This window comes from Gallus gallus, chromosome 3 (assembly GCF_016699485.2).
Source record: "Gallus gallus isolate bGalGal1 chromosome 3, bGalGal1.mat.broiler.GRCg7b, whole genome shotgun sequence".
In the NCBI taxonomy this organism is placed as follows: Eukaryota; Metazoa; Chordata; class Aves; order Galliformes; family Phasianidae; genus Gallus; species Gallus gallus.
Genome location: NC_052534.1, coordinates 84,748,476 through 84,764,548, shown reverse-complemented (window position 1 = coordinate 84,764,548; position 16,073 = coordinate 84,748,476). Strand labels below are relative to the sequence as shown.

General features: G+C 38.5%; 1 protein-coding gene across 1 annotated transcript in view; it reads right to left on the bottom strand.

The window, feature by feature from the left end:
- Positions 1–16,073, bottom strand: part of EYS (eyes shut homolog) — a 676,382-nt gene that overhangs the window by 501,508 nt on the left and 158,801 nt on the right. Inside the window, exons 11-12 of the mRNA XM_040698528.2 lie at positions 7,715–7,912; positions 5,309–5,430 (exon numbers count right to left, since the gene is read on the bottom strand). Coding sequence (XP_040554462.1) covers positions 5,309–5,430; positions 7,715–7,912 — 320 coding nt within the window. The remainder of the gene's footprint in view (positions 1–5,308; positions 5,431–7,714; positions 7,913–16,073) is intronic.

The following is a 16,073-nucleotide window of genomic DNA, read 5'->3' as shown; positions in this document are numbered from 1 at the left end:
ACCTTGAGCATCTCTGGATGTTCTAAAATACATTAAAAGTTTTGGAAATAATGTTTTCTCCCTACTAAGAAGAATATATTAAGTGATTCTAAGGGTGGATGACAAATTTAGGAAATTACATCAGTGCAAAGACTTGACTAACTAGTTAACAGAACTACTACTTTTTACCTTAGTTTTCAATGACATAGTTCCTTAAAATTAATCCTTCCTTTACAATTTATGTAATGTGCTACTTCTGGGTTACGTTCTTGAAATACGATCAGTTGGTTAGACCTCTTGTCTATTAACTTTCAAATTTTTTTCTGATTTTTTTTTCTGGGGAATGTATGTATATATATATATATATATATATATATATATATATATATATAAACTGGTACTATCTCTCTCTCTTTCATAGAAGCCTTCCCTACTACTCCAAATGTACATTATTAAAAACACATCATTGAAATTCACCTTGAGTCCTTCTGCCACCTTAAAAACAAAAACCATACAAATAATTACAGTTTATAATATAACTACTGTTTATTTTTCAGTACTTATCTACTGTATGCTGAAAGCTTCAACATCTTTTTCCTTTCCTCAGCTACTGAGGACTTACTTTTGCAGCAACAGCACTGCAGCCTTCCAGTCATTCTGCTACATCTCTTATTCCATTATTTTGATCCGTTAGTTTGACTGAATAATTATTTTTTTTCTACATGCTTATAAATCTGGTATTTCCCAATCTTTTGTGTAGGACTGGCCAAAAGTCTCTTAGAACAGTGAAATTCACTTATATATTATTCAGGAATGTTTTGTTACATATATATTTCTTAAACAAACAAAAAAACCTCGAACACAGTTATTGGCAATATGAAAGGCAACTGGCATCAAACCAACCTTCCCAACATCAATCTCCTTTTTCAATACCTTAAGTTATTTATAGTTAGTCACAAAATAAAATGACAATTTTGTATACTGTTTATCAGTATAAGGGATAGGAATCCACGCTGATAGTACTAGAAGTATTAGCCACTTTTAATGCTTGCTGGCCTAGGAGATCCAAAGAAGGAAGCAATTGGTTCCTCTTACTCGTAGTAGTTGCAATAGGTAAAATAATTTCTCTTCCATTAAAATTGAATAGAACTTTATAATTCATCACCCATTGCTTAACATTGCTTCACTCTCTCTATTCTCTCTCTCATCCTACAATGGGGATAGAGTCAGTGAGCAGCTGTGTGGTGCTTAAACACCAGCTGTGGTCAACACAGCACACAGGACTGTAATTTTTTGTGCTTATTTGTGCTAGTGCATGGTTTATATAACAAGGTTGTCTTGTTTTAAAGCTCTGTACTATGCTATGTTACCAACACAAAAAGGAAAAAGATGTAATGCAAGTGTCTTTCTAGAAATGCTAATTGTCTCTGTCAGCTTCTTACTTTGAACTAGAAAAATGCATCAAAGATATCTGAGTTATTGGACTGCAGAATAGAATTTTCATTACATAGTTAGCCAATTAATTATTCTGGAGCTACCAAAAGTTCTACTAATATGACTAATTGTGACTTGTCCTGGTATATAGTAGATCTCAGGTGACTGGAATTCACGGATGCAGTAGAAAATCAGAGCCTCCTTAAGTTGACCTAGTTGTGTCATTCAGTTGTGTACTTCACTTGTCCTGATCTCATCCCACGGTCCAATTGCTTAATGCAATCCTCTGCCTGGAGACTCAACGAAAGACTGTGAAGTGTATGTTGCCATTACAGTGTCTGTTGGAAGTCTTTCTCCCACATTAAGATCTTTGGTCCTTGACTTGTATAATAAGGGAACTGTAATTTATCTTCAGAACAAAAGCATAGCTCATATAGAAATTATGACACTATTGCGCTCTCCGTCTGTTCTTAAGTATTCCTTGATTATGCCTCAGTTGTTCCCAATTCTCCAGTTTATTACCTTTTTAAAGGAGAAGATGCCCCTTTAAATGTTAAAAATTAATTCTCTACAGGATTGTTATGTCAATATCTACTCTTTTCCCATTATTCTGGCTGAAGATGAAGAGGGAATGGGTCTTCCATTTTTATCAATTCTCATTAATTCATTAAGCTTGTTTGTATTCATCACTGAGGAATCTTGGGGTATAAAACTGCATCATTTCAAATGGAAGAAATTCAGTGTCATTTGAAAGTGAATACACCAAGAACAACACTGTATGCCAAATAATGTCATTCCACACAAACTGAATAATCCAATTACTTACTGAGCTAGTTTTACATTTACCTTTCTGGAGTCAACTTAAGATGAACCACATGAGATTTCTTTCATAAACTAGTAGCAGTAATATTAGTTTAAGTGAATATAGTATAGACAATATAATGAGAATATATAAATATTGAATAGCAATACACTATTTTTGCCATAGCTAAACAAAACTATTAGTAATTCCCTATTTTTTGTACTACTAATTACATGCTGATACTAGTTTTTCAACTAAACAGAGCCAGTTCTGTATTGTTTTTTTTTTAAGAGCATAAATTCACATTATTATCACAAATTACAAAGAACAGTCTCCTAACGCAGAACAAATTCTGAATTTCTTTTATGTACCCATTAAGTAACATCAGAGTGAGCATTTCACTTTGAATGTTTTCTGTAATGCTGACAACATAGGTGAACTATGTTGAGAAAGCCATTGAGGTCTGAAAAATATCAAATCCAAGGTCTAAAATAACACCTTAAGTTTATATTTATTTCCTCTATATAGTCATTGAATCCATGCTGAATAAATTTTTACTTTTTTTTAATGTCAGACTTTCTCTGAAAGTCAGTACACATCTCACTGATTTGCTGCATCACAGACCATTTACAACAAAATGCCATCGGTCTGTGACAAAGAAGATGAGAAATGGATAGATACTACAGGACAAGAATAAACACAAATGAATCGAGAAAACAAAGATGAAAAAGAGTCAAAATTAACATTAAAAATTGCTGTGAGCTACCATTCTTTGGCAGGTTTAATTTTGCCTAAATTGAAACTCCCCCTGGATCTGTATTACAACTCATTTGGTTAAGCTTAGAGAACACTCTTGGTGGAATTATATGTTCATTATCTAGAGTATCTGTAATTTTGTTCATTTCTGATATTTTTGGGTCTTGTTTTAACTTCTGCATGTATATATATATTTCCACTTTAATTACATCTCAGGTCTCAGTTAATGTATCAGCTGCAGACAGGTAATACATAGGATGTCCACATATACAACGCAGTCTCATAAAAGCAGGACAGAACATGTCTTACTAGCATGAAACTTATTTCTGAAACACCTGATTTTAAGATGGCAATATGTGTCCAGTATGGGAACTTGAAATATTGAGTTCTAGTGCTAAAGAAAATATATGCATTTGCAATCATGTCCAAAGACAAGAACAGAAGCAACATAAGCTCTATAGTCTCTATATCAAGCACTGAATATTATCTAATGTACTTACAAGTTCTCAAAGCATAATTATAGAAAGTATTATGTGTTCTAACCATGAAAAAAAAAAGAAACAGTTCTGGAAACAAGAGTAGATTATTGGAGAAAATTCTATTGAAGCATGTAACTTCTGTTCAAGTTAAGGAAATAATGATAATTGGATTACCACCAGGATTTATCAGAAAGTGCAATTTCCTTTATATACTAGAGAAAAAAAAAAAAAATAAGCCCAAACAAACACCACCACACTCCCACACTCCTCACACTGTTCTGGGCTCCTTGGATGGAATTCAGCTGGAATGCTGGAAACATGAGTACCTATCTCAGCATTAGTAGTCACTCAGTAACCATACAGGGGCTATACAGTCAGGGACATCTACTGTGTTGTTCACTTCACCCAAAGTGGACATCTACATATGGGTGGCTGAAGTCATCTCTGGGTTGTACTGACTGCATCAGCAAGGAGTCATAGCACCATTGGTGTGTACTTAGATATACGCATTTTGATCTGAATTCTACTCCTTTCTTTAACATTTAGTTAATTTAAATTTGTTACAAACATGCTGGGTGAAATTAAAAGAAATTTTAAAAAGCCAATCTTTCTTCCATTTTTTTTTAGACCACAACTAATTTCCTTGACAGTTTGAATGTTCCTGAAGGACAATATTTGTACTATACAGTCTTAGTGTCCCTACTGAGTACACTGAAAACAAATTGGTTCCTGACTTAGGATTCCCGAGAATTGTGACACAGAACATGGGCCAGGCCTGGTGCCAAATTTTTAAAAATGTACGTTTGTTCCTCTCTATTCCTTCCATGAAGGAATCATTTTTTATTTCTGAGAATAAGTTGTTTTTTAACACTTTCCAAGTTTCAGGAACTAATATAGCTGAATAGTTTTGAAATTAATTGGTGAAGTACTTAAAATAAAGCAACTTTGCACAGTAGAAGACTTTTTAAGCCCTTTGAGGGCAATGTCATGGGTGTAAATGAGTATTGCTGTCATTTATAATAAGGCCATAAACACAGAAAATGTTTATAGTTGAAAATAATCTCACTGAATTCTCTAAATAACCATATTGACTCAATAACTAATTTTACATGATAAAATCATTCATTGCCTGTATGATTATAAATAAACAATAATTCTATTAGGTCTGCTCTGAAAGTAATGCCTCCTACTTTATTATGTAGGCGGATATTGGTGGCATGGCAGTAGAGGTTGAACCTTCCTGCCAATTATTCCACTAGGTGCTGTCATGTGACAGATGGCAGCAGAGGGGTAGTCTAACAAAACGGCATCTGACATGAAGTGCATATGAAGCAAATGTGTGGAATTGAATTTCTCCATGCAGGAAAAATTGCACCCACTGACAACCATTAACATTTGCTGAACATTTATGGAGACCAAACAGTGGATGTGAGCACAGTGAGGTGGTCGGTGGTGTGTTTGAGCAGTGGCGACAGTGACATTCAGTCACCTGCACTGGTGCAGATTTTTATGCGCACTGCACGCAGGCTGTTGTTCATCATGGGTAAAAATGCATTGCCAGTGGTGGTGACTATGTTGAAAAATTGTATTTGTAACTGAGAATTTGCTCTATCAAGTAGTATTCTTGTGCTCTTTATATCTGATGTAGTTTCCATGCAAATAAATAGGAAGCATTACTTTCAGGGAAACCTACATTAATAAATAAATAAATAAATAAAATGGAAAGACAAAGTATAAAACTCTTTACAGGTGTATGCATTAAGCACATGTTCAGGACTTGGAACAGTCCTGAACACATAAATCTAGCTTTCAGGCAGAACTGAACAAACATCTTAATTAAAAAATATTTTGTACTAACCAAATGCAGGTCAACACAAGTAGAATTGTGCTCACAAGCATTGTTTATGCAGTCATCAATGTCCTGCTCACATGTTAGTCCTGCATATCCTGGGTTGCACAAGCAATAGAAGCCGTTGACAACTGTAACAGAAATAGTATTTCAGTACTAGGGTTGCTTCGGTGTAATGGCTGAATGTTGTAAATTTAAGTAAGCTACAGTTACAACTAATCATCACAATGGTGTACATGAAAAGCGTAGACATGTTAGAATGGAAATAAATTAAATGAATTATGTTAAAACACCTCTTTAATATTATGCACTGCATTTAATTAAAAATTCAAATGTTTTAACATAAGAATTATAAATCAATTTTCATTTACTAGCTTCTGAAAAAGTAGTGACATCTCATGAGCGAATAAAAGATTTTAGTTCAAAATCTTATATTCATAGTTTTATATCTTTAATATTGTGCTTGAGATTGGGATGGTTAAATGTCATTGGGATGGTTAAATGTCTTTTTTTTTTTTTGTGGTGGGTAGGAGGTTGTTTTGTTTTGTAAGAAATGCCTTCTATTATAGCACTACATTAAAGGAAAACTTGTCTAGAATTTGGCAGCTTAACCTACTATGGATTTTTATTCTTCATTCTTGCTAATAGCAAGATAATGATAAGAATTATACCTGTTTTTCATCATTAATAATCTAAAGGGAGATGAATCTTTAGAGTGTTACATCTGTATAAGGAGTTTGTGAGAGCAATAATTGCAGCTCTTGCAGGCCTGGATTTCCTATAAACTCAAAGAGGTCCCTGGGTTCTTCATTATCTCTGAGATTTACCATGAAATCTAGTCTGTCACTGTGTCTATACACAGAGCTGCTATTATATTCATCAAATATGTTAAGTCCTCCAGAGCAGCAGCATTTTTTATCTTTTTAGAGCTTTACATCTTCCTCAGTATTTGAGCTTTCTACAGTCAGTGCAAAAAGTGCAGTGCAGTGCAGTGGAACTGACACGTCCACATGGTACAAGTCAATATTAGAGGTACCACAAAGCCAAAACATCCAAAAAAAAACATGTGGCATGAAGAACTTTACTGCATCTCATCTAAGTTCCAGTTCAAAAATGTTTCTGAGTGAATATACAGCAAATAGAAAATATCTGTAAACTTCTCAGGAAATGGTCCTTACTAGATAAATTATGAAGCCAGTCATCTTTTTCCCATGCATGAAAACATGGAATTTTTAAAGCCTATTCATAATTATTTTTTTTTTATTTAACTAGGAGAGTGTTAGGCAAGAATATACTTAGCAATTTGGAGTTAGAATTTTTAGGACAGCAAGTCAATTAGATTTTCTGTAAATTTGTCTTAAGAATTCTGAATTTCAGGGAAAATCTCAGGTTGGCCCAATGCTTCAAGTAAGGGGAAAGGCGGAGTCATCTAGGCTTGCTCTGTATTAGTCCCTTCAGGGACAGGTTAGTAGTTAGATAATTAGGTAATAATAACTTTAAAAGCAGTTACAGAAATGACAACTAAATTCCTTTTTCTAGTGATATGGGCTGATGGAAAAAAAATTACAGCTTAGGAGATCCATATGGGATATTGAGGGGGTAGAAATCACTACAAGAGTAGTGCAGAAGTAGAATGGGCCTTCCAGAGTTTCTGGAATTTCTGTCCTTCCTTAAGGGCTTTCAAAATTCAGTGAGGAAAAGATGATGTCAGTCCAGTAGGAGGTTTAACTATGTGACCTCCAGATATCATTCCCTTTTTCAACCAGAGTTAGTAAGTTTTTCTGAAAATTAGCACTTTCCCTTTGGTTTACCAAACACAGAATGGGTTCTGATAGGTTTTAACCCATAACACTTTCCATTGAGTACTCCATTAAGTACTGGCTGCTTTTCAGTGTAGCCTGCCGATCCAGACAGAATATGTTAGAGTAATTCATCATCAGGTTACTTCTAAAGCATGCAAGTACAACTACCAGGAAAAGAGTCAGTTACACAGTTACATGATACAAAGCACATGATAGTAAATGGACACTCTATTTTCCATGTTTGATAATTAATGCAGTTTTTGGACTCGTTAGAATTATCACATACAGTGCCTAATTGCTCTACGAGCTCCTTTTCAGCAACTGACTTGTTTCATCAGATGCACAATGTAAGATATGTTTGGCTAATTTAGGTATCAAAGGAGACAGCACAAATCTCATTAAAATTTCTCATTAGCTGCCCCTAAATACACAAACCTCAGGACCAGGAGTCGAGACAGTTGGCAAAAATAATCCTCCAGGCACTGGCTATGGAACTCCAGACAAACTAAATTTCAGTAAATTATCCACTGCTCTCCCCAGAGCAGCTCAGTAGCTACAGATGCTTCAACAGAAAGACTATTCTAAATTAAAGAAGTAACCAGACTGAACTCACTGTCATAACAGTATCCATGGAGGCAAGGGTTAGAACTGCACTCATTGACATTGATCTCACAGCGTGGACCTGCAAAACCCTTCACACACTGGCACTGGAATCCAAGGGGAAAAGCATCCAAATTCATTTCTTCTGTGCACACAGCTCCATTCTCACAGGGATTACTGGCCTCACAAGGCCTAAACTCACAGTTCAAACCTGAAAAGAAAAGTAGCAAAGCTGTCAGCATTTAACTAATTAACATATCCCTCCAGCTGCTGCCTATTATGAGCTGTATTTTCTTTAGATCCCTGCTTAAAATTAAGTTGGAGGCTCTCAGACATATGTATATGTATAGTGCCATGCAGAAATACTTATTTGCTTTGTTGTTTTACAAACCAAAAAGGACAATTTGTTCCTGTTTTGTTTATATAATGATATTGTATTTCAAAATCAAAATAGCACTTGAATACCTTTTGTATTTTTCTGTTTACCCTTGTCCACTAAAATAGCTCAAAAACTGCACCTAGAGAAAATGAATTTTAATTTGCAGCTTCCTGTTACTACTTCCTGATACTATCATAGCTATGATACAATTTGTTTATAGGTTAACTCCTAATCCCAAATATAAATGTAGTGCAAGTAACCTTGTATTACTAAATATGTTATTAAATATATATTAAAATATGTGTAGTTGCTTTTATTTTAATGATGAGTGGCTGCCTCCACAGTACATAAAATACAAAATAGAATCTCACACAGTTTCTTTCTCTTCTACCCTAATGCGCTAATGTGTAATAGATTATGTACATTTCTCTGGGGTAATCGGGGAATTGTGTAATTGTGATCTTGGGTCACAGATGCCCTCATCTAAATCCTTAGTTTGCAATAGATTTTTTAAAGATTTAAAGGTCCTTTAAAGTGAATCTTACTTTGTAAGCACATAAACAAGGCTGATTCATGTTTTCCAGCAGCACAACCTCAAAACACAGAGAACAGACATAACAGAGATCAAATGGGATTGTAAAGCTGCTTCTCCTTTCCCTCACCATCGCTGAAGGCAAGTCTGTTCTTTCAGGCTGTTTCAGGCAGACTTTTCTGGCTTTCAGGGCTGCAACCAGCTGTGCACCAGCCCTCTGAGGACCTATGGAGCCTGTCTGCCTTTCTGCCAGTGCTCTGTGGGCTCTGTCTGTGCTGTGCCTACCAGAGGCTGTGTGCAGGGTTTGCAGCCCTCCAGGCCCTCTGCCTGCTTCCCTTTTAGGCCCCTGCCCCAGCTCTGGCTGCCCAGCCAGTGCTTCCTGAAGCACCTCCTCCCCTCCTTCTTCAATAACATTGGTTTCTGTAGGGTTGTTTCTCTCACATTATTTTTCATCACCATCTCACACAACTGCTGTGCAGCATTTTCAGATGTAGGGCCCTGTGGTGGGCTGCTGGAGCCAGGTAGCCCTGGCCTTACCTCACAGAAAGCCCTGCAGACTTGCTGCCAGCAGCTGGGTGTCCACACACAGCATGAGAGAGAAGTTCTATTTATAAGATCTATAATAGTCCCTAGAATTTTCAATTTCTTTTCAGACAAGAATTCTTGAGAAATAATTGACTGGTGCTACAAGTCACCTGGAGTATTTAGCAGTTTTGTATATTGTATACAATTGCTAACAGAACTGACAATTCATATAGTTTATTGGCTGTAATTTTGGGGAAACTGAATCGGTTAAGTGGTTAACTTATTTTGGAGCAACAAACTGAATATTTTGTTATAGTTGCAAAAGAACAGAACTACAACATAGTGGTTGAGATCAAGCTACAGTGCCATTCAGTGGCTTGTTTGAAAACTTAACATTCCTTAAAAATACAGGATATAGCGAAGGGATGATAAACTCACTGTATAACTTAAGTATTAAGATGACCATTAGATGAATGATATTGAAGTTTAAGTTGAAAAATGTACTTATATGTATTGAGGTACGTTATCAGTAATATGATTCGGGCTCTTCTGTAAAAGAGGACCGTCACACTCACTTCTATGATGTGCTTAGTATAGGCCAAAGTCAATTGAACCTATGTATTTTCTCCTTTGCTTGTACTGCCAGTATAGGCAAAATGCTGTTGGCCTGTTCCACATTTCCTTCATTCTATGGGGTCTGTCACTCCTCTAGTAGCCCACTGGCTATCACCAGGTCTTCTTAATAATGAATCGTGCTCTCCAGAACATCCCAAGGATTTTACATGAGCTCAATCTTTGCTGTAAGGCAGAGTAACTACAGGGCTGAATTCTCAAGGCTTCTGTATGGGAACTGTTAGGTCACAGCCTGAACCAGTGACTGAGTACCTGGGGAAGGGGTATAGCCAGCCCTGAGACCACAGATGGAAGCAATTCACCTGTGCAATTGGAAGGGGTGGACCCAGGGTCTGGCTTTCACTAACCTCATTTAAGGGCTGGCAGCGGCAAAGAGAAGGATCTTTGGAGTTTTTGGTGAACCCTGATCCTCAGAAAGGGATAAACAATTCCTTCTTTTTTACTAGACTGTGACCTTTACCTTTTTTGGTTGATCTGAAACTGGTTTAAAGCAGCTGTATCTGCCAGCGTTTATCTTTGCAGCTTCCAAAAGCAAAAGAAAGAAGCAGGAATAGAATTGGAATAAAACTAACAAATAATAACAACATACAATCAGCTATCTGACCAATGCAGTGATGCTAATGGAGGAGAAAAAAATGGCACAGGTTGTCCCCTGTCTTTCTGTCACCAGTGGTCTCTCTGGTGTACAGCGATCTTGCAGGCCACAATATGAGTTTTGGAATTCCCTGGAATTGCATAACAAAAGCTACTATATGGCTCACTGAGATTTGCCCAAAAGTTTTAATTCATCTTCATATCACAAGAATACAAAGAAGTTGTTAAGATGTGCAGGGAGAAAATCAGAAAGGCTAAAGCCCAGCTTGAACTCAACCTGGCTGCTGGGGTAAAAGGGAACAAGAAACTCTTTTACAAGTTTATCAACAGCAAGAGGAGGACCAGAGAGAATCTCCATTCTCTACTGGATGAGGCTGGGAATGTGACCACTGAGGATAAGGAAAAGGCAGACATTCTGAATGCCTTCTTTACATCTGTCTTTAAAAGACAGACTGGTTATCCTCAGGTTTCTCTGCTCTCTGACCTGGCAGCCTTGGCTGGGGAGCAGACTAAACCCCCCACAATTCAGGAGGAAACAGTCAGAGACCTGCTACTCCAACTGGACTGCCACAAGTCCATGGGACCGGATGAGATTCACCCGAGAATGCTGAGGGAACTGGTGGAGGAGATAGCCGAGCCGCTTTCCATCATCTATCAGCGCTCCTTGTTGACGGGTGAGGTCCCAGAAGACTGGAGGCTTGCCAATGTGACTCCCATCTACAAGAAGGGCTGCAGGGAGGATCCAGGGAACTACAGGCCTGTTAGCCTGACCTCGGTGCCAGAGAAGATTATGGAGCAGATTGTCTTGAGGGAGATCACGCGGCATGTGCGGGACAACCGGGGGATCAGGCCTAGCCAGCATGGGTTCACGAAGGGCAGGTTCTGCTTGACCAACCTGATCTCTTTCTATGATCTAGTGACCCGTCTGGTGGATGAGGGAAAGGCTGTTGATGTGGTCTACCTAGACTTCAGCAAAGCCTTTGACACTGTCTCGCACAGTATTCTCCTCCAGAAGCTGGCAGTCCGTGGCTTGGACAGATACACTCTTGGCTGGGTAAGGAACTGGCTGGAGGGCCGGGCCCAGAGAGTGGTGGTGAATGGAGTTAAATCCAGCTGGCGACCGGTCACGAGTGGTGTTGCCCAGGGGTCGGTGCTGGGGCCTGTCCTGTTTAATATCTTTATTGATGACCTGGATGAGGGTATTGAGTGCACCCTCAGTAAGTTTGCAGATGACACCAAGCTGGCTGGAAGTGTCAATCTGCCTGAGGGTAGCGAGGCCCTACAGAGGGGTCTGGATGGGCTGGATAGGTGGGCTGAAGCCACTGGGATGGGATTCAACAAGACCAAATGCCGGGTCCTGCACTTTGGCCGCAATAACCCCAGGCAACGCTATAGGCTTGGGGCAGTGTGACTGGAAGACTGTATAGAGGAAATGGACCTGGGGGTGTTGACTGACGCTAGACTGAACATGAGCCAGCAGTGTGCCCAGGTGGCCAAGAAGGCCAATGGCATCCTGGCTTGTATCAGAAATAGTGTGGCCAGCAGGAACAGGGAAGTAATTGTCCCCCTGTACTCAGCACTGGTGAGGCCGCACCTTGAATACTGTGTCCAGTTTTGGGCCCCTCACTGTAAGAAAGACATTGAGGCCCTGGAGCGTGTCCAGAGGAGGGCAACAAAGCTGGTGAGGGGTCTGGAGCACAGGCCTTATGAAGAGCGGCTGAAGGAGCTGGGATTGTTCAGTCTGAAGAAGAGGAGGCTCAGGGGAGACCTTATTGCTCTCTATAACTACCTGAAGGGAGGTTGTAGTGAGCTGGGGGTCAGCCTCTTCTCTCGTGTGACTAGTGATAGGACTAGAGGGAATGGCTTCAAGCTGCACCAGGGAAGATTCAGGCTGGACGTTAGGAAATACTACTTCTCTGAAAGGGTGGTCAGGCACTGGAATGGGCTGCCCAGAGAGGTGGTGGAGTCACCGAGCCTGGTGGTGTTCAAAGAGCGTTTGGATGTTGTGTTGAGGGTCATGGTTTAGCGGGAACCATTGGTGAAGGGCTAATGGTTGGATTGGATGATCCTGTGGGTCTTTTCTGACCTTAGCGATTCTATGATTCTATGATCACAACAGCTTGACATGAGTGATACACTTGCTGATTCCTAAAGTAGAGTTCTCACTCCCCATAAATAAGCTTAACACATAGTTCACAAGTTAAACGGTCAGATGATCCAGTAATGCAGTATTTGTTTTTCTTCTGAGTTGATGGTAAAAAGATTTGCCTGTCCTCTTATGTGCCAAGTGTTTTTTGGCAGCAGACACCTTTGTTAGATAAAGCAGTGGTCAAGAAGGCCAACGGTATCCTAGGGTGCATTAAAAGATTGCGGCCAGCAGGTGGAGGGATGTGGTCCTTCTCCCCTACTCTGCCCTGGTGAGGACATATTTAGAATACTGTGTCCAATTCTGGGCTCCCCAGTTCAAAAAGAAACAAGGATCTCCCGGAAGGAGTCCAGAAGAGAGCATTAAAGATGATAAGGGGCCTGGAGCACCTTCTCTATGAGGAAAGGCTGAGTAACTTGGGTCTGTTCTGCCTCGGGAAAAGAAGACTGAGTGGGGATTGGATTTATGTTTATAAATATCTCAAGGGAGATGGGAGACAAAGGGATGAGGTCACATTCCTCTTGGTGGTGCGTAGCAATAGGACAAGGAGTAATGGCTTAAAACTAGACATAGGAAGTTTCATACAAACATGCGGAAGAACTTATTTACAGTACGGGTGACAGAGCACTGAAAGAGGTTGCCCAAAGACGCTGCGGAGTCTCCTTCTATGGAGATATTCAAGACCCATCTGGACACCTACCTGTGCAACCTATTGTAGGCTACTTGCTTTTTCAGAGGGGGTTGGACATGATGATCTCTTGAGGTCCCTTCCAACTCCTGCAATTTTGTGTTTCTGTTTATATGAATGCTAATGAATTTGTAAGTTTTTTATCTCAGAATCCTGTGGCCATGAGTTTAATGAGTTAACACTATTTCATAAAAGAATTTATCTTTATCTTTCCTAACGATTATTATTTTTAGTCTCAGTATACTCCCAGACCTCTGGCTTCTATGAATGCTTTTTATTTAAAATATTGTTCTCTTCTGATGCAGTAACGTACCAGCTTTTTATTGCCTTCTATTTCTACTCTTTATGTGAAATATAACAGTATCCTGTAGCTGAACAACAAAAGAGTATCTGAACAACTTTTAGCTGGGCTCAGTGCCTCTAAGAAACAGTGATCTTCAAAGAATTATGGATTAAAAAAAAAAATGTGATTCTTATTCAGAAATTCATAATTTATTTTAAGCTTCAGGTGAGATATTATCTCAAACAATTTCTGAGATGGTTTTTGGAAATACTTGAAATGTAACAGGTTCACTGCAAACAGACTCTAAAAATAAGGAACTGAGCTAACCTAAACTTTCATGTTCTTCTTTTGCTTTCATAAATTTAGTTTTAACGCATATTTCTCAAATCTAGTAACTGATGATAAGGTTTTATTGCACTGCTTTTTTCATTTTGTTTTTAATGAAAGCCTGGGTAGATGTCTTCACTGTGCACTCTGACAAAAGGAGCTTGAATCAATCATGGAATCATAAGAGTCATAGAATCATAGTGACACAGAATGGCTTGGTTTGGAAGGGATCTTGAAGATCATCTTGTTCCAACACTCCTACTGTGGGCAGGATTGCCAACTACTAAATCAGGAACAAAAATAAGTTGCCCGTGGCCCCACTGGACCTGGTCTTGAATGCCTCCAGGAATGGGGCATCCACAACATCTCTGTGCAGCCTGTTCCAGTGCTTTGCCACCCTCTCAGTGAAAAATTAGCTCACATTTAATGAGTGGCAGGCTGTGGTTTGGTCCTCCTGAAAATGTTTCTTCTGCAGACTGAGCAAGCCCTGCTCCAACACTGGTTTCAAAAAAAAAAAAAAAAAAAAAAAAAGTGAAAATGTCAATGAGTATCTCAGACTTTTCCAAGTCCCTCGTTACATCACTGAGCAATGGGATCTCATTTTTCTCAGACTCCCATTCATAGTAGAACAGTGGAACTCTGTTGTTGTGATTCATGTGCCGTGCTAGTAATAGCTCCAGTTGCACTTCAGCTGTACTAATTCCATCCTCATATGGCTGGGTGCCTTCTAGGTAGGTAGCTCACCATTGCATTTACCTGTTGCGCATATGGTTTTCTGTTCCCAATTTGTCAATTTTTCTTCCACATATGCTTGTTTTCCTGTATAATGGAAGGGTCTGTACTTTGACTTATCCTTCAAGATAAATCAGTGGGATCGAGATGAATCTGTTTTCCCTTCAGTGAAGTCACCAATCGGAGTTGCAAAAGAGATCCCTAAACAGACCAAAGTCAGCTCAGTGGTGTCAAGGGTCTGCTACTTGCATTTCTTAATTCTTTTAGGATTATAAGCTCCATCATCTCACTACTATTGTTGCCAAACCTGGTTTTGATCTTTACATCTCAAGCCACCTCTTGGTAGTCTAGTCATGCTATCCTGTAAGCTGGAGCATATATTTATACCTCTTCTTCAGATTCTTGCTCCTGGTACATTCCCAGAAGGGCAGAAATTTCAGTGATGTATGGACTGATTTGACATTACACCAAAATATATCCTTCCCTGACAAAACAGACCTTTTCCCACTCCATAAGAAATGAGGAGAAATGTAAATTACTGCCTTTGCTCTAGCAATAGCGAAGTTACACCACACAGAGCAAAAATATTTATGTTGTCCTTATAAGTATAAAGAACTGAAAATTAAAATCTAGTCATAAAGTTAATGATCTGGGGTAATATTCTTATTTACCAAATGAGGCCAAAACAGCTGATACAACATTAACTATATGTAGCACTCTAAATTGTTTTTTCAGTGCTTTCTTTCAAGCCACTTCACCTTCACTTGGGAATGCAACCTCTTTTTCTCCAACACAGCTTTCCTGCGTATCACTGCTTGGGAAATCTTTCTCTGAGACTGAAGTAGAAGAGATTTCATTCCTAAACCAACTAGAAGGCTGGAAATAAAAGAAGATTTTATCTTACCTACTCAGTTCCTTTCCTTGAGTAAATTAATTTTTTTGCTGTCAGTGTTGAGAATCAATAATGTAAAGCACTCTTCCCTCATTCAGAGGATCACAAGCATTTATATAATTTTTAATGCAAGCATGAAAATCATTCATCATTAAATAACTAATTAGCAATCAATACAAGTAGCAAGAATACAAGAAAAATATGTTTGCTGATTTAAAGTAGAATGCTTTGGAAAAGGATATATTCACAGGATGGTAACAGGCAGTTGTGGTTACACATTAGTAAGACAAATGGCCTTCTGCTGTTGCTTCCATATCAGCATTTTGTACAAAACTGTAAATGTACATTTAAGGTTGCTTGGTTAAATCAAGCAACAGACAGACTAGGGATGCAACACTTGTATATTAAAGTAAATTTATCAGAATAGAGATTCACATCTATTGCATTTTCTCTTTTTTTAAATAAAATATTTGTTAAACTATTTTTAAGGAAATATGTAACTGGTAATGTGTAACTGATTAATTACATCTATTTTTTCTTAAATTTTAGAAAGATTTTCATCTGGTAAGTTTCTGGAAGTCTGTGATTAAGTCTGGGATTTTTGACAGAAAGGAATGCTATATACTAGGAAACACAGCATA